Source organism: Nelumbo nucifera, chromosome 1, assembly GCF_055504915.1.
Source record: "Nelumbo nucifera cultivar China Antique chromosome 1, China Antique-T2T, whole genome shotgun sequence".
NCBI classification, from domain to species: Eukaryota; Viridiplantae; Streptophyta; class Magnoliopsida; order Proteales; family Nelumbonaceae; genus Nelumbo; species Nelumbo nucifera.
Window position 1 is genome coordinate 192356756 of NC_142649.1, and position 27769 is coordinate 192384524.

General features: G+C 37.5%; 1 protein-coding gene and 1 non-coding gene across 2 annotated transcripts in view; one reads left to right on the forward strand and one right to left on the reverse strand.

Moving 5' to 3' along the window:
* Positions 1–27769, forward strand: part of CPSF160 (cleavage and polyadenylation specificity factor 160) — a 98990-nt gene that overhangs the window by 524 nt on the left and 70697 nt on the right. Inside the window, exons 2-7 of the mRNA XM_010279097.3 lie at positions 827–973; positions 4739–4892; positions 8433–8568; positions 13998–14143; positions 16978–17073; positions 17244–17296. Coding sequence (XP_010277399.1) covers positions 827–973; positions 4739–4892; positions 8433–8568; positions 13998–14143; positions 16978–17073; positions 17244–17296 — 732 coding nt within the window. The remainder of the gene's footprint in view (positions 1–826; positions 974–4738; positions 4893–8432; positions 8569–13997; positions 14144–16977; positions 17074–17243; positions 17297–27769) is intronic.
* On the reverse strand, positions 5618–5737 carry LOC148804292 (U5 spliceosomal RNA). Its single transcript, XR_016081494.1, has one exon. It is a non-coding gene; the product is annotated as a U5 spliceosomal RNA (small nuclear RNA).

Below are 27769 nucleotides of genomic sequence, written 5' to 3' on the forward strand. Positions count from 1 at the left end.
TTTTAGCGCAATTGGGTTTGATGCTTTATTCGGATAAAACATGACTATGATGGTTTCATATTTCATGAATCTTGTTGGGATATTTCGCTGTAGAAAGAACATTTTCCTTAGTCTTATTTTACTCGAAAATTGCTAAGAGCAAAGTACTTATGCGACTTTCCTCCCACCCGAAGACCTTCAATTAGACCTTCCTGAGCTGCTTTCGTTGTCATTCTCTTTAGTGCATCTGCTACCCAGATGAAGACTATGATTGCCTTCGTTTTAAATTTTTCCTCATAATAAATAAACAAGTATACGAATGCATATACTGGACGATAAAAGCAGCTCAGGAAGGAGGGAGGGAGAGAATGGTATTGTGCTGAGTCTGCTTACTAGTTTGATAAAAGCAGAATTATAAGTTAAAGCCAGTTAGCCAAGCCTCACCTTCCTCAGTCACAGTTGTCCCTGTTAACTTCTTTTTCTGTTTACTTGGTTTGCAAGGGTATTATCTCCTTATCAGACTGTAACCAGTTAATTAACACTCGACAGTCCCTATGCACAACTTATTATCTCCATCAAAGAGATGATGACAGCTGTAAGCCTTTAGTTAGAGCTGTAGTTTCCGTTCTTACCAAATTACCAACACCCACTAGCCTTGAGAAGCTAAGAATGATGTTGTCATTACCATCTCTAGTGACACTCCAATGCCAGAGGCTCCAGGGTTGCCAAGGCTGCAACAGGAACCTCCACTCTGCTTCTGCTCGGATAGATAAATTCATCTTTATATTTGATTTTTGGAAATATAGTTGATTTGTTCTATTCATCAAACTTCTTAATGTTTTTTTAGGTTGCATGGTAATGTTGAAACAATGGCAGTGTTGTCCATGGGTGGTGGTGATGGTAGTAGAAAGAGGGACTCAATAATCTTAGCATTTCAAGATGCAAAAATTTCAGTGCTTGAATTTGATGATTCAATACATGGACTTTGCATAAGGTGAGATGAAAGTATTGAAGTAAGTTAACGGAGGTTTTTTCCTTTATGTGTGAATGTTGTTGTTAGATGTGCATTTATACTGATTTTGAGCTCTGCACAAAGAAAAAGCTTGCATGGTGAGATGAAAGTATTGGAGTAAGTTAACAGAGGGTTTTTCCTTTATGTGTGAATGTTATTGTTAGATGTGCATTTAAACTGATTTTGAGCTCTGCACAAAGAAAAAGCTTGCATGAATATTTTTTTTTTTGAAGAGCAAAAGTAAAAAAAGAAACAGAGTACAGGTGGAACGAGGTGTTAAAATAACACCCAATCATACAAAAATAATGACCAACATCCATACTCAAAGCAGAAAATAACGCAGCCTTCCAAAATTACATCCTCCTTAATCATCTCCTTCGGGCAGTTCTTCATTTCCATCACCCTCCTCATTCCGTGCCTCACCTCCTTCCCCTGTCTTACATGAATAATTGGATCACAATGGGACATCCATAATGATTTTCATTTTTTTTTTTGTAATTGATGACAATGAATTTTGTTAAAGAAGAAAATGTTTAGGAATACAATTCATAAAAAATGCTGAGGAATAAAAGGGTAGCCATAGCAACCATGTAAATAAAGGACAAAACCCTATTGGCCTCATTACAGTATGGTTACAACCCAGTGAAGCTTGTAAAACTACAAAAATAAGCATGAAGTTCAAATGCCCTTCTCTTTGTTCCCCATTAATGCATATTCTTGACAAATGGTCAATCAATGAATTTTTTGATCTTTGGATCCTTCTGAACAAGGTTTTCATGTTAGGATTCAGAGATGTAGCCTCTTTGATGTAGCCATAGGCCTTCCCCAGCTTTCTTCATCCATTTGATCATTTTGAGTCATCATATATCTCCATTCGGGATAGACCTATAATGTGGGAAAAAAGTCTAAGAAAAGGGAAGCCAAATCTATACTTTCCTATTAGTCTTTATAGGCCTTCATTTCGCTATCAGCCTATCATGAATCATGATCAGCCAACAATTGGGTTTCCACAAATTCACGTAAATCCAATCCTATTTCATGGGCCTAATAAGTTGCAATAGTAGGCCTAAACCTAATATGTCTTTGGATTGAGTTTAAACTCTAAAATGAATAAAGTTCAGCCTTTTCTAGAATGTCCAATAAGTTAGTCGTCAAGTCAAGTGGAACCCACGTGATTTGGATTTAATTTTCTTATTCAAATCTTTGTTTACATTTTCAATATATGCTGCCTAAAGGTGGATCTCCAGGATATTTTGAATATTTTTTTTTTGTTGTAAGTGTTTTTAGTTCTATGTTTAGGAAAATAAAAAGTTTTTATATCTTGGAAGATCCATTGTGTTTTCCCATAAATACTCCTTTAGCTTATATGAACTATTGATTGAATGAATGAATGAAGAGTTTTTCCTGACTCATAAAAAAAGAAAGAAAATGAAATGTGTTCTCTGTTGATGTGTTTGGTGCTGACTCCAAAGTTATGAAGGTGTTGACTCCATATATTGCTGCTGATTCCTCAAGAGACCTAGTAGTGCTAAATCCATTAGGGCCTATATTTAGTTTAGAGCATGTATTTATTTGTTTTATCGTAGTTTACTAAACTAATGTGTTATTATTTTCATATTTGTTTTCTTATTGATTGTTATTCTTCATTGGACAACATTACTGAATTGATTTATAAAATATATCAGGCAGATTGGTTGAAAACTTGGACATTTGGCTATAAATTTGGGTTTTAGCTATGTATTTTACCCAAAATTTCAAAATATTATTTATTTCTAGATGAGATCAATAATATAAATATAACTTATCAAATAAAATCATTAATATTAATGTAAGAATGCTATAAATTATTAAATACTAATAAAATAATTACATTTAATACGGGGGCATTGCTTGTTGCAATGGTAAAATCTCAGTCTGACAAGCTTCGGGACATGCATCTGATCTGAGAACTACTGTTTTATTCAAAGGATGTCAATGATTAGGGCTGTATCTAATCCACCCTTCCCAAGAGCCTGAATGGTTGGGACTAACATTGGGTAATGAAAAATTAATAAAATGATTAACATTTAATGAAAAATTTCATCGAGAATTCTTAAAGTTTGAAAATTTTCTATCATGGATCAAGGACCCAAAATGTTCTTAACTAATTGTTTCTATTGATAAGTTTCTGTGGTCCTTATACAACATAATTTATTTGTTTTCCTTTCTTTTCTTGATTCTTCACATACTTTGTAGTCCTACCCAATCCTTTTGCTAGGTACACTTAAGGTAAGTCTCAAAACCAATATTGTCAAAATCTTACGATTTACGATACGATTCACAATTCAAACCATGAACCCCAAGGGTTTTGATTCAAATCTTATGTCTAAATCCTTTTCTGCAAAAACTGACAATTTTTGTTTGAGTCCTACGACTTATTTCATAAATCTTACAATTTATACGATTTCTACAATTAACTACGATTCAAATAAACTCAATTAAGTATTAGTTCTCTACTTAGTTTTTTTTGTTTATATTTAGTTTTGCCAAAGGGAGACTTTTTTTAAAGTTCTTACTAGAAAACTATTTATTTACACTATTTAAGACAAGAAATTGAGTTTATTTTCCATCATATGTAGGTTAAAGAGCCATTGTATGTAGATTTGTTTGATTTTCAAGTCCAACTTGATTATATCATTTTAGGCTTCTATTGTATAAATGCTGAATTGTATTGTTTTAAGTACATATATGGTAGATATAGATAAAAAATAGAGTAAAGTCACTTTTCCTATATATATTTAGCCTATTAACATTATCTATATTTAATTTTTGACAAGTTTGTAAAAAATAGAAATAATCTTACGATTTACGATACGGTTGACGATTTGATTTGATTCAGCTTTCTCTACGATTTACAGTACGATTATGATTTTCAAAACATTGCTCAAAACATGCAAGCTGAAGGCTTTGTGGTTTTTTCCAGTTTAATACCAATCCTCCTTAACCCATTATTCCTTGTCACTTCATCCTTAACTTCTTTACTGCTTTAGACTGATTGCTTACATCAATCTATTTTTGCCATTTCGGCTTCATAACCCATCTTAAACCTTGTATTGCCTTGTGTTGGGTGTTAGTGGTGTTTGATCCTTTTAAGAGCATTTTGGGTTTCCCTTTGCTGTCTCTCTATCTGTGTTGTATTGTCTGTATACAAGGCAAACCTTCCCCCCACAGGTCTTCCTAGAATCTTGTTTTGTCTCTAGAGGAAGCATCAAATCTAGTGTGGGCTAAAAACTTAGGTGAAAGGGCTGAAATAGCTTTCCATGGGATTTGACTGTAGCTTCTGAAGTTAATTCAACATCCCAGCCATTGTCATTCTTTATTATTATGAGGAGCAAAAAGCTTCACCAAGATTCTTATGAAATATAGGCATAATCGATGAGCCCAAAAATTCTAATATTTAATATTGCGCATGTATGTTACTTTTTTCTTCTTGCTAACTGTTATTATAATGATGCCTTGCAATTGTTTTCTGCTTCTCGATTTCCTTTTAATAAATTGTCTGTTTTCGATTAATTGTTGGATTTGTTATTGCATTCTCTTATTGAGGGATGGCTATGATGCAATACTAGTTGTTATTTCATCATATTGGTTTTTGTTCTTTACTTATGTTTTGTTTATTATTTTTATCCTGTTGGTTTGTTTTTACCTTGTTGTAAAGTAATTGTCTTGTTCACTTAATAAAAATATGTTACATCATCCCTTGAGCAGTTCTATGCACTGTTTTGAGGGTCCAGAGTGGCATTATTTGAAAAGAGGCCGGGAATCATTTGCTAGAGGTCCAATTGTAAAGGTCGATCCTCAGGGCCGGTGTGGTGGGGTGCTTGTTTATGATCTGCAAATGATAATACTTAAGTCTGCTCAGGTGCCTTTTTCTCTATATATTCTATCTTTCTATTCTGATCAGCTTTCAGACTTGATTTTATTCTGTTCTCTAAAGGAGATGCAATTTAATAACTTAGTTCAGTTATTTGACTTTGACATGGAATAGGACCCTTTCTCCTGAGCTTTCTTGATAATAAGATCTAAACGAAATCCAGTGATGGTTATTCAGAAGAAAAAAGAAAAAAAAACAGAAAAGAATGAAAAATACTATCAGTGTTGCTGAGCCAATAAGCCAAAACGGAATATGGTAAAAGGACAGCCTGTATAATTTAGATATAATGCACAATTGAAAGTGAGTTTTAATTTTGTCTACAATTCATCGATGTCAAGGTGTCTAGGAGATTCTTGTGGACACGGGGGTTCCTAGTTGCCTAGGTGCTGATAAGAATTTTGTGAAGTAAATACCATTCGGCATGCATATTAATTTTAAAAATATTGTCTCTTTATTATGAACATTACATTTCCTCTAAAAACATGTTGAACATCATATTTAGGACATTAGTATTCCAAATTTCAATTCTTTCTTTCTTTCTTTTTCTCTTCTCAAAAGCCTCATATCTTTTAATTTCTTTTGAAGGGCTACAGAACCGGGGGGGGGGTAGCCCATCCCCCAACCCAGGTGCAGGCGGGTTTCGATCCCATGTCTCTGCTACGACCAGCAGGAGACCTAACCAACCTGCTCGTTGGCACCTTGCCTTTGTTTGGACCTTCTCAAAAAAGAGAAAAGCCCTCCAAAAATAGGTGTATGCTGCATTAAGTGACGAGCACACGGTATTCTTTAGTAAATGGTGAAAGAATAGAACGACTTGTGCTCATTGCGCGGCTGCGTCTCATATCTTTTAAATTTCAAGTATAAAACTTTAAAAATAAGTATAAATGATACATACAATATATGATAATATTAATTTAAAATGCATATTAGTAAGATGTAACAATATGAATGACATTATAATAAGACTCCCATCTTATCATTTTTTGTTGCCTAGGCAGATGCCAATCACCTAGATGGGCGCCTAGTTGCCTAGGTGATGACTGGGAGATACTATGAGAACTATGTTCAAATGTTCCAGAGGTAAGTTCTATGGTTCTTGTGACCTTGTGTCCTAAAGTAAGATTGTCACGTTCTCATGACATTCTTGCTTGCCCCTCTCCCTCTCATGGTGTGGTGTCGCAAGTTTTGGAAGTCTAGGATGATGCGTTTAAGCTTGGCCATGTTGGTGTGGAGAAGTGTGCATTTTCTCAGAGGAGTTTGGAGAATTTAGTGGTTGAAGAAGGGATAATGGGTAAGATTGGAGTTGATTTGGGTAAGGATTTAACAGTCTCTGTTGACCCTAATGAAGGAGTGGAGGATGCAAAGAAACGTAGGGGTTCTCTTAAATCTCACCTGGATCATGTAATGAAGGTCTTCTCCTGTTTGAAAGAAGGGCTGGTCGGAGCTGGCCCTTACAGTAAATATAAGAGGGTGTATAGAAGAAGTGGAGCGAGCAAGAAAGCCATAAACCAGAAGTCTCTTGGTGGGAAATCTGTTCTCTCAGTTGTGTTCTGTCCCTAACCCTCAGCCTTTCTTTTGTAAGGAAATCTGTTCTAAACCCATTCCCTCTAAGGTTAGAGCCCTTTGTTGGGAAGCCTCCCTTGGGAAATTAAACACCTTGGATAACCTACAAAAGAAAAGACCCTACCTTTATATCTCCTAAAATTGGTGTTTCCTTTGCAAAGCAAATGGAGAGAGCTGTTAGCACCTGCTTTTTGGGTGCAGGTGGAGGAGGCGTTTGCAAATTGGGGGGCTTTTTGACCCCACAACTTTCAGGTGGCCTAAGAAAAGAGGGAGGGTCTTATGGAGGTGTATTAGGGCTACTTTTGTTTGGACAGTTTGGGAGGAAAGGAATAACAGAGTTTTTAATGATAAAGATAGGGATGAGGATTCTGTGTGGGAATGTCTGCTGTTTAGGGCTATTAGCTGGGCTAAAGCTATGGACCTTTTTTCACTTTTCTCCTTTGATGACATATGGAGAAATTGGGAATTAGTTGCTGATAAAGCTTCTTTTGTCAAGGACAAACCTTTTATAACCTGGAAGCCTCCGGAAGAAAGCTTCACAAAAATAAACTTTGATGGAAGCAGCCTTGGTAATCCTGGGCCCTCTGGGATTGTGGAGTATTCAGGAATGCAGAGGGCCAGATAGTGGCTTTATTCTCTGGTCCAATTGGAGTGGGAGATGCAGTTAGTGCAGAGGTTCAAGCTGTTTTACAGGGGGCTCAAATCGCTAAAGAGATGAACCTCAGAAATCTGGTTATAGAAGGAGACTCCAAAGTGGTAATAGGGTGGTTGAAAGAACCAGAGACAGCAGCTTGGTCTTTCAGGGGGGCATTGAAAAGATTCAAATGGCTAACTTCTAATATAACAGTCATAGTTCAGTGGGAGAGAAGATCGGCGAATGGGCTGCAGACCTACTAGCTAAACAAGGGGTGAATAGTGGTCAATTATTTTGGGCTACATTGTAATTTATATTGTTTTTGAGGCTGCATCTCGCGGTTCTTGGGAAAACTAAATTCTGTCTCAGTTGTAAACCTATCTTAAATAGTTTTTAATGAAATGCTTTATTATTCATCCGAACAAAAGATAGGATCAACTTTGTTCATGTAAATAGAAACTTAAATGGTGTAGTGCATAGTGTTGCCCAAAGGGCAAAATCTTTTATTTCTTGAATGATCTGATGATTAAATCCACCTGAGTGACTATGTTGTTTTGTTGTAATTAGGGCCATAAGTTGGGTTGCCCCAAGTTGGAGAATTTCAACTACATCAGGCTTGGGCCCATTAAAAACTTAAGAAATTCCCAGTCCAACCCAACTAAAGTTGCACCCCTAGTTGTAATGAACAATCAGTGTACTGTTAGTTAATAAAATCTTTTATTTGATTATAAAAAAGTGGGCATATACCTTGGTTTATTTAGTATTTTTGTTCCTTAAATCATATTATTGTGTGTATTTGAAAAGTTTCTCAGTAGTGTTTTGTTTTTTGATTATTAATCATGTGAATGATTACGTTTCTCAAGTTCAGCAGTCAACACTTGCAACACATTTTCACTGGTCGTGCCCCCAAAAGGGAAGCTCATACTTAATTTCAAAATTTCTGGAATAATTGTGGAAAATTTTGCTTGTTGAAGTATGGAAGTTTCCATTTAAATCGAAATTGCAAACCTTGAATGTGTCTAATATTTGCCTTCTTGGTGATAATACCAAACTGAGCAATCCATTATCTTTGACGGACATTTTGATTTGAGATCAGTTTGTGGTACAAACTTACAATTGATCAAATTGAGTCTTTCAGGAAGACATGGGTGTAGTTTATTAATAAAATTCATTACTTTATCTTTCTCTAGACCTGTTAAAAAAAGACATGGGCGTAGTTCACTGATTTTGAAGGTTGACAGAAATAAGGGCTGTGATTTGATGAGTTAATTTATCTATGATGCTTTATTCTTTATAATCATTGGATTTTATGAATTTCATTGCTTTATTAGGCTGGATATGGTTTTGCTGGGGATGATGAGGCTAGTGGTTCTGGAAGTACCATCTCTGCTAGGGTTGAATCATCATATGTGATCAGTCTACGTGATTTGGACATGAAGCATGTAAAAGATTTCATTTTTGTACATGGTGAGAATATATGGGTAATTACTCCTAAATTATCATGTGCTCTAGATAATATTTTTACATCATTTTTATTATCAGATATGGTATATATGCTGTTGTAGTTAGGATCTGAAGCTCTGATACTAAAACAAAGCTTAAAGGCCAAATTATCTTGTAGTTTGTTGATAATATTTTAGGCCAAGGGACTGTTTGATAAGAGCTCAAGTGACTGAGTAGATTTGAGCTCCCTAATGGATGAATGAGATGTTGGGTAATGGTTATATGGCTATTATATCTACTAAAAAACATTCAAGTCATCGACCACTTCAGCTGTTACAAAACTGCCCCATGTACTTGTGTCCAGCTGAAACTTTTGTACATAGGGTGATATCCCATTACATCTATTCTCTATCATTAATTTTCCTTTTATTCCCATTACATTTTTATCTCATGTGTTCAATTTTCTGGAGGAAATTTTAAGAATGGAGATGCAAGGCTTGACTCCACTGAGCTTTTCTGTGTTGTGTTGTTTATGATCTGTCTATTCTGTTGTGTTGTCTATGCTTTAATAAAATTTTTCAATTCTCTTTTTGAAAAAAAGGAAAAGAAAGAATAGGTAACTCTTAAAATTGGAGATAGTTTCTATACATTAGTATTAGGACTTTTAATGTCAGGAAAGATATAAAAGATTAATATTATTAAGTTTCTAAGTAAGAATGGATAACTCTTAAGGCCTTTTAAAGCACAGGACATATTAGAGATTTAATCTTATAAATTTTGTATATGAGAATGTAATTTTAATTGTATTTTCATTGAGTAGTCAATTTTAGATTGGTAAAAAATAGTAAGGTTCCTAAGTAGTAATCAATTATAGATTGGCAAATGGTTTAGCTGACACCCTAGCTAAACAAGGGGCTATGAGGCAAGAACTGTTTTGGGCATCCATGTAATCTGAAATGGCAAAGTGGCTAAAAAGTTATACTTACTATTTCTTCATTCCAAATATTTATAAAATCACTTTTCTACTGATAAAAAAAGTAAGATTCCTGGTTATTCATATATTTTGGATATTTTAGTCATATAAACAGTCTATGAAACCTTATTTTTTTTTTAATTTAAACATTGAAGTTATTAGTGAAAATTCAAAATATAACTATCATCTTGGATCTTGAGGACAGAAGAATGTGGGACCCCAACCTATTTACCTGAATAGAAACCTTGTTTTGTATGCTTTTTTTTTTTTTTTGGAAAAGGTAAAGTAATACTTATTGAGAAAGAGATACACACAGGAGGCTGAGATCAGTCCCAGAATAGGCTGACTGATCTAAAACAGCAAATACATAAACCATCAAGAAACAGAAAATAAAACATCTGACACATTACAGTTTCTAAACTCTGCAGCCACAGACAGCCAAGAAATCAGCTTGTCCACTAACTTCTGAGATAGGTCCTCTGGACTAAGAGACTTATTATTAAAAACTCTTCTATTCCTCTCGGTCCAGGTGCACCAGATTACCACGATTGGAATCAGCTTCCAGAGTGTCTTCTTTTTCTTGCTCAAACCCCTAATCTGCCAGCAACTTAACAACTCTTTAACCGACCTCAGCATCACCCAGCTAACCTTCACGATGTTGAGGAGATGATTCCACAAATGAGCAGAAAACGGGCAGTGGATGCACAAATGATCAGTGGACTCAGCATTGCAACCACATAAACTGCAAGACAAGTCTGAAACCTGGATGCCCCTTCTCACTAGATTTTCCTTAGTGATTTATTTAAAGCCATAGTCCAAACTAGGAAGCAGGCTTTTGTTGGGCTGGTTGGATTCCATACTTGCCGAGCTGGGAAATCAGGCCCACCCCTCCTACCTATCAAAGCAGCCAAGGATTTTACAGAAACAGACCATCAGAATTCCACCTCCAAAGCCACTTGTCCTCCAAATCATAATCCAGAAACTGATTTTGGAGACAGGACAAGAGATTCACTGCCTCTTCCACCTCCCAATCAAAAAGATTCCTTCGAAAAGAGGGAGTCCAAAGAACTGAACCACCCGAAATATTATAGCACTCAGCAACTGAGGCTTCTTGATCTGAAGCACACTGAAATTGGAGCGGGAAGGACTCAGCAAGAGGAACATCAGAGCACCAAAGGTCCTTCTAGAATTTGGTCCTGTTACCATTACCCACCCTAATTGAGACTCCCCTGGCCAAATCGGAGTAGGTCTTCATTATCCCTTTCCACAGAGTTACCCCAGTTAGGAGGAGGATCCCTAGTTCTCCAATTTCCCCAACTCACCATATTTACTGGCAATGAGAGATCACCACGCATCAGGCTCTACAGAAAATCTCCAGATCCATTTACAAAGAAGAGAAGAGTTAAAAATTTTCAGCTTCCTTATACCTAACCCCCCTTCAGATTTAGGGAGGCACACTTGCTCCCAACTCACTAAGTGCACTTTTTTCTCCTCCTCCCAGCCTTTCCAAAGAAAATTCCTTTGAAGCTTTTCGATCTGATTTGTAACCTTCTTAGGAATATAGAAAAGTGACAAGAAGTAGGTAGGCAAATTGGAGAGAGTACTCTTAATCAGAGTCACCCTCCCCCCAAAAGAGAGATATTTTGCCTTCCAAGAAGCCAACTTCCTTTCCAATCTCTCAATAACTGGGTCCCAAATTGCAAAGGAACCACCACTCACCCCTAACGGGAGACCCAAATATTTAACTGGGAGGGACTCAATCTGACAAGCCAAAATACCAGCACACTCAGCTAAATTAGACACTTGGCCAACTGGGATAATTTGGCTCTTGTTCCAATTTACTTTTAGCCCTATAATCACTTCAAACCAACACAAAATCCCAAGGATTAGCTCCACCTGAGAGGGGGAGGCATCCACAAAACATAGAGTATCATTTGCAAATTGAAGAATATTCACCTTCTCTCCCCCTGGAACAATTGCAAATCCATCCCATTCTCCCAAGATTGCAGCCTTCTTATAGAACAGAGTAAGGATCTCCATTACACATATAAAAAGAAGAGGAGATGAGGGGTCTCCCTGCCTAAGGCCCTTGGAACTGTCAAAGAAACCTGCAGCCTGCCCATTTACCAGGACTGAGAACTTTGGAGAAGTGATACAGACTTTAATCCAATTTCTCCATTTCTGCCCAAAATTCATCTGATGAAGTACAAGGTCCACACATCTCCAGTTAACATGATCATAGGCCTTCTCAATGTCAAGTTTATAGATCAAACCAGGGAAACCTTCTTTTTTCCTTGAATGAATGAGCTCATTGGCAATAAGAACCGAATCTAGCATCTGCCTACCTGGAATAAAAGCACTTTGGTTGTTTGAGATGACACTACCAAGTACTCCTTTTAATCTTTCAGCAAGCACTTTAGCTAGGATTTTATAGAAACTATGTAGAAGGCTAATCGGCCTGAAATCCCTAATATTCACAGCACCTTCAATCTTTGGAATAAGGGTGATGAATCTTTCAGGCTTCTCTGCAAAGAACCCCTCTCAAAAAAATCTTGGAAAACATTCATGATGTCTTGTCTCACCACATCCCAGCATTTAATATAAAAGAGATTTTTAAGACCATCGGGGCTAGGAGACTTCTCATCAGTCAACGACTTGATAGCTTCATTGATTTCCTCCTTAGAGAAGGGACCCTCAATAAGGGAAGATTGCTCCTCGTTCAACTTGTTAAAAGGAAGGGATCTAGGAAAAGGTCTGAAAGACCAAGATTCCTTATACAGCTTCTTGTAAAAATCTGTTGCCACAAACTTCATATCAGTCTCAGTGATACCTACCTTGCCCTCCCCCTCCAATCTAGTAATTACAGAAGCTCTAGCTCTAGCATTTTCCATTTTGTGAAAAAAATGTGTATTCCTATCCCCCTCTTTCAGCCAAGCTACTTTGGCTCTTTGCCTCCATTTAATTTCTCCCACCACTGCCAATTTGTCAAACTTCAACTTGGCCTCCTGTCTTTTTAGTCTGAGCTGTTTTGTATGCTATTTTTTATTTTGTTTTTGCATAATTCACTTTTAATTTGAGTTAATACGCTTTTTAAAACATTTTTTTTAAAATCATTAAGCTTTTTAAAACATATATTTTAATATGAATAAGTATTATTTCAAATTAATGTTTGGTTTTTTAATTAATACTATTTTTAATACTTTCTTAATTTATTTTGATTTATTTACATTTTTTGCCATTTTTTGGGATTTTTTTTTTAACTTTGTGCCTTGCTTCAAAAAGTGCGTGCCTTGCCTTGCACCTTGAACACAAAATGGCCTTTGCACTTTTAAAACACAGATGGAAAGAATGATATCTTTAAACAAGTTTCTAGTGCATGGTATACTTTGTTTATTGTGTTATAATTTTTTTTTTGGATCAATACTTTTACCTTTTGATTAACAGAAACATATTAGAAAAAATATGCAACTTTGAAGATGATAATCCAACATAAGAGATAACCCAATGGAGCATAGCACCAGCTATCTCCCCCAATACACATTTTACAAAAAGTATGCAACTTTGAAGATAATCCAGCATAAGAGATAACCCAATGGAGCATCGCACCAGCTATCTCCTCCAATACACATTTTGCAATTCAGGCCAGAAAACCCAATGGAGCATAGAACCAGCTATCTACTAACTCATTGGACCTTAGTTTGTATGTTGCTAGTCAAGAACTTCACTTCATCGGATTTCTGTATGCTCAAATAGCTTTTTCCTCATTCATCAACTAGCTTATTAGCACTTTTTTTTTTTTCTGTAATTAGGTTGGACACACCCATTTCCACAGTCTATAATTCAGTCCTTGTTGAGTCCCCATTACCAATTGGGCCCAAATATATTGCAACTAAATTTCCCTCTTTATTTCTGAACATGCCCCTTATACCGGAAGACCCCGGATTTCCAACACTGTTGCCATCAAAATTCAATTTAAGAATTCCCTGCTCAATTTTATCCATGCACAAGCCTCCCTCCTCTTTCTTGAACATGATCCCACTATCATGGACCAATTCCTTGAAATGTGGCCCTAGTCTATACAACAGCAATTCCATTCATTTGTGCCTAGGTGCTTCCAAAGATAAGAATCATATTTCTAGTTTGATCAGTCTTTTGCGAATTTATGGATCTAACACTGTCAGTTGGACTTTTTTTGTCAGCACAAAAAATGTTTTATTATAGGCTGAATGCTCCTGTATCATCCGTATCCAATGGGACAGCTTCGATTTGTCTTGTTATTCCTTGATATGTCTGGGCAAGGTTGATTGTCTATATTGGAATCCTTAACTGCATGTTTGGAGAATTTTTTTCTTTTTTTTTTTTTTCTTGAACTTGTAGACTAAGATTTGTATTAAGTCATTCATTAAATTATGACTTGACAAGAATGAGTTTGTCATTCATTAATACTTGTTTGTCTTATTTTATGTTTCTTACCATGAAGGGTATATTGAGCCTGTGATGGTAATCCTTCATGAACGAGAGCTTACCTGGGCTGGTCGTGTCTCATGGAAGCATCACACATGCATGGTTTCTGCTCTTAGTATTAGCACCACCTTGAAACAACATCCCCTCATATGGTCTGCTGTTGTAAGTATGCTTTCTCCATTATCAAATACAGTTCATATAATCATACTGTAATAAGTCCATATTTGTGTTGCTGACTGCAAATACAGTTGAGATGAGGCTAGTGTTTTAAAAGGTGCACCATTGTGATACTTGGCTCATGGGTGAGGCTCATCTTGTTGGTTGTGCCTGCCTGAACACATGTCCTTTCCTGGCTTGTTGCTGTATTTTGATGAACTATAGTTTGGATTTGTTGTTAAATGTGTAATTTACTATATTGTGGGGTGTTGCATGATGTTTAGAGACTGTTCAATTACACTAAATGGCTGAAGTAGCTGAACTGAATTATTTATTGATTTGTATTTTAGTGGAAGTTATTGAGGAGGTTGCAAGCTTCTTAATGACTGAAACTGGAATTGGGTCGGTTACTATACCATCAAATATTTTATTATTTAATTATTTTATGCATCAACATCTGTCCCTCCCCAGACCCTGCATTGGTGGGAGCCTCGTGAAGGGCTGCCCTTTATCAAAAGACAAGGTAATAAATCATTAGACCAGTCACTTTAGCCATTATCAATGAGTCTCTTAGAGTTTAAACAATTATATGCCATTTGATGACAGATGAAGTGGGTGAACTGAATGACTTATTGCTTTGTCTTTTAGTGAATAAGTTATTATGTATTGTTATGACCCCCTTAATGTCTGAAGGCTGAAGCTGTAGTTCAGCTGGTCAGTAGTATACCCATGATTATTTTATTATTTAATTATCTTATTCATTGAAAGGTAGAGAAACAAATCATTTAACTCAGCCAATCCAGCCATTATCAAATGACTCATTGGACTATATAGGAATTGAATGTTTTAAGGCTACAGCCTTTGTGTTAATAACATATTAATTGACCTAACATGTAATTTTGAAATATTTTGTCTCTCAGAATCTAGATTTGCATAGTCTTGTATATTTAGCTTTTTTTGATGGATAATATATTAAAATTTTCTTTTGTTTTCTTTTTCAAAAATGGCACCTTGCCTTGTTTACTATTTTTGAATTATTTAATACACATTACTTTTTCAATTTTAACAGTTTTCATTATTTTAAGCAAATTTCAAATGTCTTTTTATAGCACTGTAGAGGCATTGAGCTGACCCTATCAGGTTAGGGTTGGGTTTGGGTCAAGGCTGCCTCACAGCAGAGCCATCCATTGACATATAGCATTGAAAAATTTGTAAAAATAGCCTGGGTTGAGTACAGGTGCACCATTTGTGGGGCAGGTTGGATCATGTTTGGATTTCTATTTTCTTTAGACAGATTGGGTTGGGTTGGGTTCAGTACTTCGGTTTAAGCTAAAACCATTGATGAACCTGATCCATTGACATCCTTAGGTCCTACTGAACAACCCCCAATTTCTGGAAAACAAACGTTTCGGCAATTGAATGAGACCAAAATCTACAGCTTTTGTCTAAATTTCTTATTCCATTACTTTAGTGAGTAGGGACATCTTTGGATTTGGATTGGGTGTGGTATGGGTTTGGATCAACTGAAACTGAACCCATCTAAATTTAATGGGGATACCAGACTTGATTGATCCACCCCACAAATAGTGCGTCTATGATAAGACCTGGCTGGTGCCTTTTCCCAAATTGGTGTATCATATGCGAATCTTGCGGTGAAACTGCTTATCATCTTCTTTAATTACTGCCCTTTTGCTTGCTGTATTTGGGATTGTTTTTTTTTCTCTTTTTGGTTGCAGGTGGATTACCCCAAATAGTTTGGATAGGTTATTTGATTCTGCTACCTTCAGGTGGCCAAAAAGAAGGGGGAGAGTACTATGGAGATGCACGAGGGCAGCAGTGATTTGGACAATTTGGGAGGAAAGAAATATAAGAATTTTTAATGAAAAGAAAAGAAGTTGTGATAGAAGGCATTTTGGTAAAGGTGGTACATTGGGTAAAGTCTTTGAATTTATTTTCAGGCTTTTTTGATGATGTAATCAGAAATTGGGGAACAGTTGCAGCCTCATCCTCTTCTAAGAAGAATACTTTAAGGAATTGGGTTCCACCTGAGAATGGCTTCCTTAAATTAAACTTTGATAGCATTAGTTTTGGTAATCCAGATCCATATGGAATTGGAGGGGTGATAAGGAATGAAAGTGGAGTAATTGTGGATTTGTTTTCAGGACCACTTGGAGAAGGGGATTCCACAAAAGCTGAGTTGAATGCAATGATGCTTGGGTTGCAAAAATCTGTGGAGATAGGGGTTGGGAAGCTGATAATTGGAGGAGATTCAAAAATAATTATAAGTTGGTTGAAACAAGATGAAAAGACTCCTTAGTACTTCAGAAATGAAATCAAAAAGTTTTGAAGGCTTTCAAAGGATATGTAACTAATAATTCAATGGACTCCAAGTTGAGTTGAGTCCTTGAGGCCCTAATCAAGTACTCCTGTTTTCCTTAGTAATTCATGATAGTCTACCTTTTTAAACCTTGTTATTGATGAAAACAAGAGTGTCAATATTTGAGATTCTAGTTAAATTACTTGTACAATTTCAGAAATAAATGGTCTAGCATAGCTACTCCTGTTTTTCCATTTCTTCTCTTCGTAATATATTTTATCACTATGGTAATATTTATAAAAAAAATATATTTTATCACTATGATAATCCATAAAAGAAATTATTATGGTGATATAGGCATCCTGCCTTTCAGGAACAATTTGATTCTATCATGAACACAAAAACAAACTAAGGTTTCTGTTCTGCAGTAATGTGTGACCTCTTAGTTTTCTCATCTCCCCCCCTCCCCCCAAAAAAAAACCTCATATACAGATAATCCCTGTTCTTTTTGTTTTGTCATCAGAATCTTCCACATGATGCCTACAAGCTTCTTGCTGTTCCTTCTCCAATTGGTGGAGTGCTTGTAATTGGTTCAAACACCATCCATTATCACAGTCAGGTGGTCCTTTATCCTTATCTCTGCATTTTGATTTCTGTAGTAAATTTGGCATGCTTTTAATTGTTGCTTAATATTATTATCTGTTGTTTAACTTTTATTTCATGTTATTTAATCTTATATTTGATATTGCCCCAGACGTTATATCTCTTTTTTGTTTGGTCATTTTGCAGTCAGTATCTTGTGTGTTGGCTTTGAACAATTTTGCTGTTCCTCTTGATAGTAGGTCATTTCCTCCCCCTTATTTTCTGTTGGTGTTTTTGATATTTTTCTACTCGATTTTATTATGTGAATAGTTTTTAAATTTCAACTTGTCTGAACATTTCTTTGGCTAGTATAATAAATGCACTTATTATTGCACAAATGAGAAGATTAACATTATTCCCCTTTGTCTTTTATTGAGGAATCTACAGCCTTTATCTGTTTTTCCCTATTGATAAATAAACTTTTGTTCTCCATATTGATACACTTTGTTTTTGATTTTTTGTTCTTTTTTGCTTTGGTGTAGGTGCCTTAGTTCATGCTCTTAGATTTAATTCTTAGACCCCTGGGTGTTGCATGTCTTACTGCTTGTTAATTGGGGGGGGGGTTAGAAGAGAGATGTACCTAAAGTTTGCAATCAATAATGTTCTTGGTGGTCCCTGATTAACATTCTTTTAATAGGTACTCATAAAATTTATGAATATGTATGAACCTGAAGGTGTATAAAAAGACGTTTTACAATAACTTTTTATCAAAGTGATAGTTTACAGTTTGCTGTAATGGTTCATAATTTGCCATCCTCTACACCCAAAATACCAACAAGTTGAATGCAAAGCCTGAGAAAACCTAGTCCAAAGTTCAGGCTGCTAGCGTCCATGCAAAGCTTGAGAAATCTTCTGCTTTTCCTTCAAAAATATGCTGGTGTTGCAGGGAACTATTGATGACAAGAGGAGGATCCAAAATGAAAAAACTGGGTAACTCCCAAATAGGTCGATGGGATAGTTTGCTGTTGCTTCTGAAAATCCTTATATCTTTTAAGTTTCAGTAGTATGACTTTAAAATAAAGTGTATGTGTATAATGTGTTTTTATCACCTATGTGCCTAGTTAGCTAGGTAAGCATCTTGTTGCTATAAGCAAGGCATTTAGGCAAGGTGCTCAGCCAAGGGTGCCTGGTTTCCTAGGCTTTCAATTAACGTGTAGAATACATATTATTGGCATAAGGAGTCTCAAGGTATGGGGTTTGTGCCTTATATTGTTATGCTTGAGCCTCAAGGCCTTTTCCTTAGTCTTAATGCTCGAGGCTCACATGCCTTTCAAAACACTGGTTTTGATATTAAATTTATGAACAAGGACTTTCTAAGCATGAGCGCTTTCTAGGAGTTTGTAAAGAATAGGCAGATTATTGATGAGATCTTAATTGCTAATAGAGTCTGGAGTTGAAAAGAACTGGTAAAAAGGGTTTAATAATCTTGATTTGGAGAAGGCCTATGACCTAGTGGATTGGTCCTTTTTAATGGAACTGATGAGAAACTATGGGTGAGGAGATTAGTGGTGTAAATGGATTCAAGGGTGTGTTAGAACTTGACACTATTCAATTTTGGTGAATGGGATTGTAGTGGATCATTTTCCAGCTATTAGAGGAATTAGGTAGGGAGACCCTCTCTCCCCCTTTTTGTTGCCTTAGTGCCTTAGTTGTTGATGTCTTAGGGAAGTTAATCCATAGAGCAGATTTGAGAGAGTTGGTGAGAAGGTGGAGAGTGGGAGGGAATAGATTGCCTATTACTCATTTATAATTTGTTGACGATACGATTTTATTCTGTGAGGGAGATGATCTCAGATTGGTGAGAAATTTGAAATTGGTAGTTCAACTCTTTGAGCAAATGTCATTTAAAATTTAATTTTAATAAGAGCTGTGTAGTAGGGGTCAATATGGATGTGAGGGAGGTTTTAGATTGTGCTACTATTTTGGGTTGTGAAGTTTCCTAATGGCCAATGAATTATTTGGGCCTTACTTTGGAAGATAACCCGACTAGTGGAAGTTTTTGGAACCCTGTGGTTGACAAATTTACAAAGAGGTTAGCTTCTTGGAAGAGGAACTATCTATCTTTGTGTGGCAAAATTCCATTGATAAAATCAGCCTTGGCCAGCATTCCTGTTTATTTGTTATCAGTGTTCAAAATCCCATTGGGGATGTGCAAGAGGCTTGAAGAAACTAGTGAGATTTTTTGCGGGAACTGGAGTAGCAAAGATATGGCCTAGGGCAGCTTGGAAGTTGTATGTAGTAGGAGCTTTGGTGGTTTAGGAATTAGGAACATTCAGAAGAGGAATATGGCACTTTTAGGAAAGTGGTTATGGAGATTGCCAGTGGATAGTGATAAATTGTGGGTAATGTGATTTTAAGCATTCATGGGCTGGTGGGTTAGGGCTGGAATGCAGGAGTGATGGCTCGAGCTACTAGTGCTTTTCCTTGGAAATCTATACATGCCATCCTACCATCCTTCCTATAAGTTTTCAGGTATTACCTGTGCTCTGGGGATCTTGTAAAGTTTTGGGAACATGTTTGAGTGGGTTTGCCACTAAAAGATCAATTCCCTTCTTTGTTCTCCATCTTTAACTATAAAAATGAGTTTGTGCACCTTCATGTCTTCTTTTGTAGTGGGTTCTTGGCTTGAATGGGACTTGGGTTTTAGGAGGGGAATTATAGACTCGGATATGGACAATGCCTTGGCACTGCTTCAACTTTTACAAAGGTTTTCTTGATCAAAATTGGATTTTCGGATTTGGACCCTTTCTCGTTCTAGTAGTTTTACTTGTGCCTCGTTTTTCAAAGCCTTAGCTCAACCCTTTGACAGTCTTGGGCAATCCTTTCTTGTTAAGGAAATGTTGAAATAGTTTATTTTTATTTCTTGTCTATTAATTTTGTCTTGTTAGGGTCTGTTTGGTTGGTTAAAAGCCTTTTTTATTTTCTGTTATTGTACTTTACTTACAGCTGGGGAACAAGGGTCTTTTTCCCTTTTATTTTAGATGCCCTATAAATACTAATAGAAGCTGGCACTGCCAGCACTGTTCCATTGGTCGCCAATCTTTCCTCTGCTCTTCTCCCTTCTTTCTTCTTCTTCTCTTCCCTTTCTCTCTTATTTCAGGCCAGCCACACTGTCAAGATGGTATCAGAGCGGGAATACTGACTGTGAGAGCAGATCGAACAAGCTTTCTTTCCTTTTTCGGCTTGCTGAATCTGGGCAGAACAGAGAACTGAATCTGGTTTGAACAAAACAGATCTATGACTGGAACAGTCCTCTCTTTTTTCTTTTTTTACCTTCCTTGGTCATGTACCAAGAAAAAAATCCAACGAATTTGGGCTGCTGAATGCTGTCAGACCTTTGTGAGGTTTATACCTCCTTTTTTTTGGATCGTGTGATCCTGTACCTGCGAAAAGGTGACTGTAGTTCATGAATGACCTGTTAGCTCCAGTTTTTGGCTTGATTATAAGTGTTAAGGATCTCTCCTGATGATTAATGTTCTTAGACATTCTGGAAGGTTGGTAGGTTGGGATTGTTAACCCATACAGGTCTGAAATCAGTCTGGTCTTGCCTCTTTTGTTTGGAAGTTGGTGCTGTTTTGTACTCAGATTGAGTCCAAACCGTAGTTTGTGTGTGGATTGAGTACGTGTGTGGAGAATTTTTTTTTCTTGTTGAAAGGAGGGATCCTAAGTCGAGTGTTGAGACTGAAATTCTGTTTTGACCATGTCCTCTGAGAATTCTGCTACTTCGGGGGTTTCAGGAAGTCATAATGGACTGAGTGGGGGAATGGATATGAGTTTTCCCATGGCTGTAATCCCCTTCGATGGACCAAACTACCTTGAATGGTCTAAGGGAATAAAACTCTACATCACTGCCAGGGGGAAAATAGGATATATTAATGAGAAAGTGAAGGAACCGAAGAATGGAAGTGCTGAATATGATAGGTGAAACCAAGAAAATAGTATGGTGATGTCATGGCTCTTGGTTTCCATGCTGCCACAGGTAAGAAAGACATTCATGTGGGCTGAAACAACTTGTGAAATATGGGAACAAGCAAAGTCTACTTATTCAAAGCAAAGGCACTATGCCAAGATATACAAACTGCAAGTTGAATCCTCTACTTGCAAGCAGGCGGAGAGGAGTCTCTCAGTGTACTACTCAGATATGATATCGATCTGGAAAGAACTGGATCACTATCAAAATGTGAATTGGAAGTGTGATGTGAAGGGATGAGAGATCCATCATATGGATAACCGAACCCTGCAGGTAGGTTGGGCGAAATTTCAAAAATTTCTCTCTCTCCCAGCTGGGAATCACATTCCCTGTTTTAGAAAACTGCATTTTCAAAGATCAATCTTGAACCCTAAACCAGACCAGATCTGAAACCAAAAAGGTAGGAGAGGGATATACCTGATGCAGAGTAGTAGTAACTCCCAATAAAGGTGTTCACGCCCAAGGAGATCTCCAAAGACTTCTCCCACTGAAGATGACACAGTGTAGGGTGGAGCAGAATCAGCAGGGTGGTCCTTCAGCAAGAACATGATTCTTCACCAAGAATCTGATGGAGGGCGAGTGAGCACGACTTCAGATCAGTTTTTCTCCAAAAACTGATATCAAGAACCATTCTTGATCGCTCCTACAGGTGGAGATCGAATTGGCTATGGCGGCAACAGTAGAAGGCAAGAGCAGAAGATGGCGTCAGTCCAACTGGTGCTGTCTTCTCTCTTGAATCTGTAATCTGATGGATGAATTGGGGTTCGCCCTCCTCCTCTATTTATAGCCTTAAGAGATAAGGATAATCCCTTATCTTACACTTAACCTCTCAGGCCATAATGATCAAACACCGCCCGACAAGAGATGACCTCTCCCTTTTGCAAACATTTTGAAACCATAATATATATATGTATATCTCTATATAAATATATTTTGCAAAACAAATTTCAACGGTTGAAATCGACTACCGACAACTTTGGTTTCCATCGGAGGGAGTGCATCCCTGATCATTCACTTTGTCCGACAAAGGGGCTGATCCTGTCACTATGATCACCCACTCAGATGAATTCTCGGACTGTTCCAACATACCCAGGTTTTGACCCCCTCTAAGGATCTCACTGATTGGCATATCAAAGACAGCCCAATCCGACACTTAGTGCAGTATCATAATCGAGTCTAGGGGTCAGGTGTAATATTCCAGTTTTGCCCATCAATCTCCAAGGTCCAGGGCAATACTAGAATTTTGGTCCGATTCAGGGTTTCAAGAAAACCCACACTGCATGTACCTCAGGTCTCACCCTGGCAGCTGAGACAAGCCACCCCAACCAACTTGGCGGGAAATCAGTGTTAGCCTTGGCAGGATAAATCTCCTAGATCTATCCAACGGCCGTGAAGAATCTAAACTAACACGGGTCTCATATGTGTCCAATTTAAGGGTATTACACAGAAATACACCATAATAACATGAATCAAATATGTACTTTATTCATTTACATTAAATGTCATAAGGTACATCATTCCGATTGGAGCTAAGGGCATACACTGTCTAACATGATGAAGATGCAAAGGCATACAAGTCACTTGTCTCTCAGTAACGGGTATTTGCTTTTCTCTTGAGGTTGAACCCTTCATATGAGTCCATTAGAGTACAAATCTTGGGAAGTAAAGACTTGCCATCAGTTCAGGAGGTTTATGCCTTAGTCTAGTTAGAAGAGAGTAGAAGAAGTTTGATGAATTGTAAAGAGGGGGAGCCAGTTGCCCTTGCTATTCGAGGAAGTACAAATACTAATGTCGGAGGTTCCTTTTAGAAGGGTGATTCTTAGAAGAGAATAGATGACAAGAGTAAACTTTGGTGCACTCACTGCCAGAAGACAAGACACACCAGAGACACATGTTGGGATCTCCATGGAAAACCTAAATGGGCACAGGATTTGGGTAAGAAACCAATTTAGCAAAATCAGAAAACATATAACTCAGCTAATATGGCATCTCAAGAGACTAGTCTCATGGTAACTCAGGAAAGGCATCCTAGTTCTTACCCTAAGGAAGAGATTATCAACTCCTTTTGTGACCATTTGGAGTTATATGGTAGGACTGTTCGCCAGATTGATTCTGGTCCTACTCCTTCTACCTCCTTTGCGTCTACATTAGGTAACACTGCCACCGCTTTCCATGTGTCATCTCATACATCTAATTCCCCTTGGGTAATTGACTCCAATACCTAATGGAGTACTTCATTACTTTGATCGATGATTACTCTAGATATACTTGGGTTTATCCTATACGATCTAGAGATGAAGTGCCTAAAATTGTGAAAGACTTTCAACGCATGGTGTTCACTTAGTTCCAAACTGAAATTCATATTTTCCAGTTGGACAATGCAAAGGAATACTTCCATAGTGATCTCACGGAATTCTTTGCTTCGAGTGGATCTCTTCAATGAAACTCTTGTGCTAGGACACCCCAGCAAAACGGTGTTGCTGAAAGGAAAAACTGCCACCTTCTCGAAGTAGCTCGTGGATTGTTACTCCATATGAATGTTTCGAAACGTTTCTGGATGGATGCTGTTCTGTGTGCTACGTACATCATCAATCGTATGCCATCTCGGTTACTAGAGTATAAGGCCCCACATCAGCTTTTGTTTCCTACAACTTCGTTGTCCCCCATTCCAATGCGTGTTTTTGGGTGTCGTTGCTTTGTTCATAACTTGTCCCCTACTCGGGGTAAACATGATCCTCGTGCTATTCCTTGTATTTTCCTTGGTTATCTTTTATCTCAAAAGGGGTATCGTTGCTACGATCCCACCTCTCGCAAGTAATATGTCTTCGTAGATATATCCTTCTTTGAGAATCAACCTTTCTTCTCGACTTCTCCTCAGGGGGAGAGTAGGGTTAAGGAGAAACACACCCAAGGTCAGAGTCAACTACCTCCTCTTCCTGATCCTCCTCCATTCCGTGTCTTTCTTCGCCGTCACAAAAGCCAGCAGAGTTTAAGAGCTATGGAACTTGCCACTATGCAACCAACATCATCAGATTCTTCGGAGGTCGATCCTTCTCATTAGCTAGGTACACTTGTTTCTATTGATATGCTTGTACCTCTCAATGTTGATTCCCCTGTCATTAATGATCTTGATGTTCCTATTGCTAAGAGAAAGGGTGTTAGATCTTGTACCACTAATCATCCTATCTCTCACTTTGTGTCCTATGACCATATTTCACCTTCATATTGTGCAGTCCTCTTTTCTGTTGACAATAACCCTATTCCTAAGAATGTGGCATAAGGTTTATCCAAACCTGAATGGACAGATGCAATGAAGGAAGAAATTGATGCATTGCACAAAAATGACACTTGAGAGTTGGTGGATCTTCTTGAAGGGAAGGAACCAGTGGGATGCAAGTGGGTGTTCACAGTGAAACACAAGGCTGATGGAACTGTTGAATGGTACAAGGCCAGATTGGTGGCAAAAGGTTTTACACAGGTATATGGAGTGGACTATGCAAAGACATTTGCTCCAGTAGCCAAGATGAACTCTATCAGGATTCTTCTCTCATTGGTAGCAAATCTTGACTAGGAACTTCACTAATTAGACATTAAGAATGCTTTCTTGAATGGTGACTTAGAAGAGGAATTGTACATGATCCAACCTCCAGGTTTTTGTGCCAAAGGCAGTGAGCAGAAAGTGTGCAGGTTAAAAAAATCTTTATATGGGTTGAAACAATCACCTCGGGCATGGTTTAGTAAGTTCCATTTAGCAGTTCAACAGATGGAGTTCAAACAATGCCAGTTAGACCACACTCTGTTTGTGAAGAAAGGTGAAGGGAAAATTGCAGCTTTAATTGTGTATGTGGATGACATAGTGATCACAGCAGACTGGGAAACTGAAAAAATTCTTAGCCACTCAATTTGAGGTGAAAGATCTAGGACCCTTACGTTATTTCCTTGGAATTGAAGTTGCCCGCTCTCAAAAGGGTATCTTTATTTCCCAACTGAAATATGTACTGGATCTACTAGAAGATACAGACAAGCTAGGGGTGAAACCAATTGACTCACCAATTGAACCTAACCATCAGTTGGGAGATAGTCAGGTGGAGTTCTTGAAAGATGTGAAGAAGTTTCAGAGGTCTGTAGGGAGACTCTTGTATTTGTTTATGACCAGGCCTGATATTGCTTATGCAACGGGTGTCCTTACTCAGTTCATGCACAACCCTAGGACAACTCACTTTGAAGCTACAGAGGGGATCCTTAGATACCTCAAGAAGTTTCAAGGAGCTGGTTTGCTGTTCCAGAAACATGGACATTTAAAGGTGGAAGTATATACTGATGTTGATTGGGCAGGGGCAGTTAATGACCTAAAGTCTACCAGTGGGTATTGTGCCTTTGTAGGAGGAAACTTGGTCACATGGAGAAGTAAGAAGCAAAGTTTGGTGGCTAGATCTAGTGTTGAAGCAGAATACAAAGCTATGTCTCATGGAGTTGCTGAAATCATGTGGATAAGAAACCTGTTAGGTGAACTGGGTTTTGCAGTTAGCAGTCCTATGTCACTCTATTGCGACAATAAAGCTGCTATCAACATTGCTGCTAATCCAGTCCTCCATGATAGGACGAAACACATCGAAGTGGACAAGCATTTTATTAGAGAAAAACTTGTGAATGGAGAAGTGTGCACTCCATATGTTAGCTCAGAAGAACAACTTGCAGAAAATTTCACCAAGGGTCATCATGTGCGGCATAAAGATTTGTGTGACAAGTTGGGCATGACTGACATCTATGCTCCAACTTGAGAGGGAGTGTTGAAATAGTTTATTTTATTTCTTGTCTATTAATTTTGTCTTGCTAGGGTCCGTTTGGTTGGTTAAAAGCCTTTTTAATTTTCTGTTATTGTACTTTACTTACAGCAAGGGCACAGAGGTCTTTTTTCCTTTTTTTTAGATGCCCTATAAATACTAATAGAAGCTGGTGCCACCAGCACTGTTCCATTGGTCACCAATCTCTCCTCTTCTCTTCTCTCTTCCCCCTTCTTCTCTTCCCTTTCTTTCTTATTTCTGGCCGGCCACACTGTCAAGAGGAAATTTGGGGTAAACTGGTTCCTCCAAGGATTGGGGCCTTTGGAATTGGTTTCTCTCTTTGTTTGGTTGCAGGTGGACCCAACCAAATGTACAAAGCCTTTTTGACCCTTCTGTAGGTAGCTAGACAAAGAAGAGAGGAAGAGTGTTGTGGAGATGCACAAGAGCTGCGGTTTGTTGGACAGTACGAGAGGAAAGAAACCAAAGAATTTTTGCTGAAAAGGAGAGGAGTAGAGGGGCAATTATTGGGGTAATTACTGCTGGGGTGGTTCATTGGGTGAAACGTATGTATTTATTTGGTGATATTTCTACAATGGTATGTTTGAATGACTAGAAGGAAATGGCATCCTCAACTCCTAGTAATACCGTGTCCTCTCCTTTGTGGACTCCACCAGTGTCTGGTTTCACTAAGCTGAACTTTGATGGTAGTAGTGAAGTAAACTCTAGCCCTTTAGGTATTGGAGGAGTTTTCAGGAATGAAGAAGGTGAAGTTATTGCTCTGTTTTCAGGCCCAATTGCAGTACTAAGAAGCTAAATATTAGCAGATTGTTCATTGAAGGAGATTCAAAACTGGTAATAGGCTAGCTAGAGGAGGATAATGACCTGTGGAGCTACATTAATGAAAGAACAAAGAAGAAAATTTAAGTGGGTGACTCAGGGTATGGAAGTGAGATTGTAGTGGGTCGAAAGATGTGCCAACTCCTTTGCAGATGCACTTGCCAAACTAGGGGTGGAAAGGGATCAAATGTTTTGGGCTAAATTGTAATTCTGCTGTTTTTTTGGGGGAGAGTTAAGAGAGTTTAGCTCTTCCTGCACCATGTTTCATCCTTTTTATCTTTAATAAAATGGTTCTGTTCTTGATAAAAAAATGTTAGCATCATCAGTGCATACAATTTAAGAAAAATGTGTTGCTATTATATGATTATAGATGCAATACAGGGTATGGAAGAATGCAGTGGGTGAAAAGATGTGCTGATTCCTTTGCTTATACACTTGCTAAAGAAGGGGTAGGAAGGGATCAATTGTTTTGGGCTTTGTTGTAATCTTGAGTGATTTCTGTGGGGATGGTTAAGAGAGCTTACATCTCCACTTTGCTCTCTTCTACTTGTAACTTTAATCTTAATTTTTAATAAAGCGATTCTGTTATTGATAAAAAGAAAACACAATAAAAGGAGAACGATCAACAACTGGAATAGGAAGGTTTATTAATGTCCAAAGGCGCTGCTGGTCCTGGCTATCTGGGGTTGTGAGAGGGATAGGCTGGATATAGACCTAACATCTGTTGATTTTTGCACAAAGTGGCTACTCTTAGACTTGAACTAGTGTTTCACTATTTTCAGCCTGAGATTTTAGTCTTTTACCATTGCACCATACTGTGAGCCCTTAATTGAAAATCTATTAATTTCAAATTTTCTACTTCATATTGGGTCTTTTCTTGATAGATAAAAGTAATTGTATGAATTTGTAAAGGAGCACGTATTTATATTTATATGTCTAATCATAATGTAAAAACATAGCTTTGATGGATGCATATGACAAAAATCATAAATAGGATTACAAATAGTCTAGTCCCAAACAAAATGGTTTTAGAAACTCAAAACTTAATTAGTTAATCTTGATGAAGCCCTTATACCTTATGT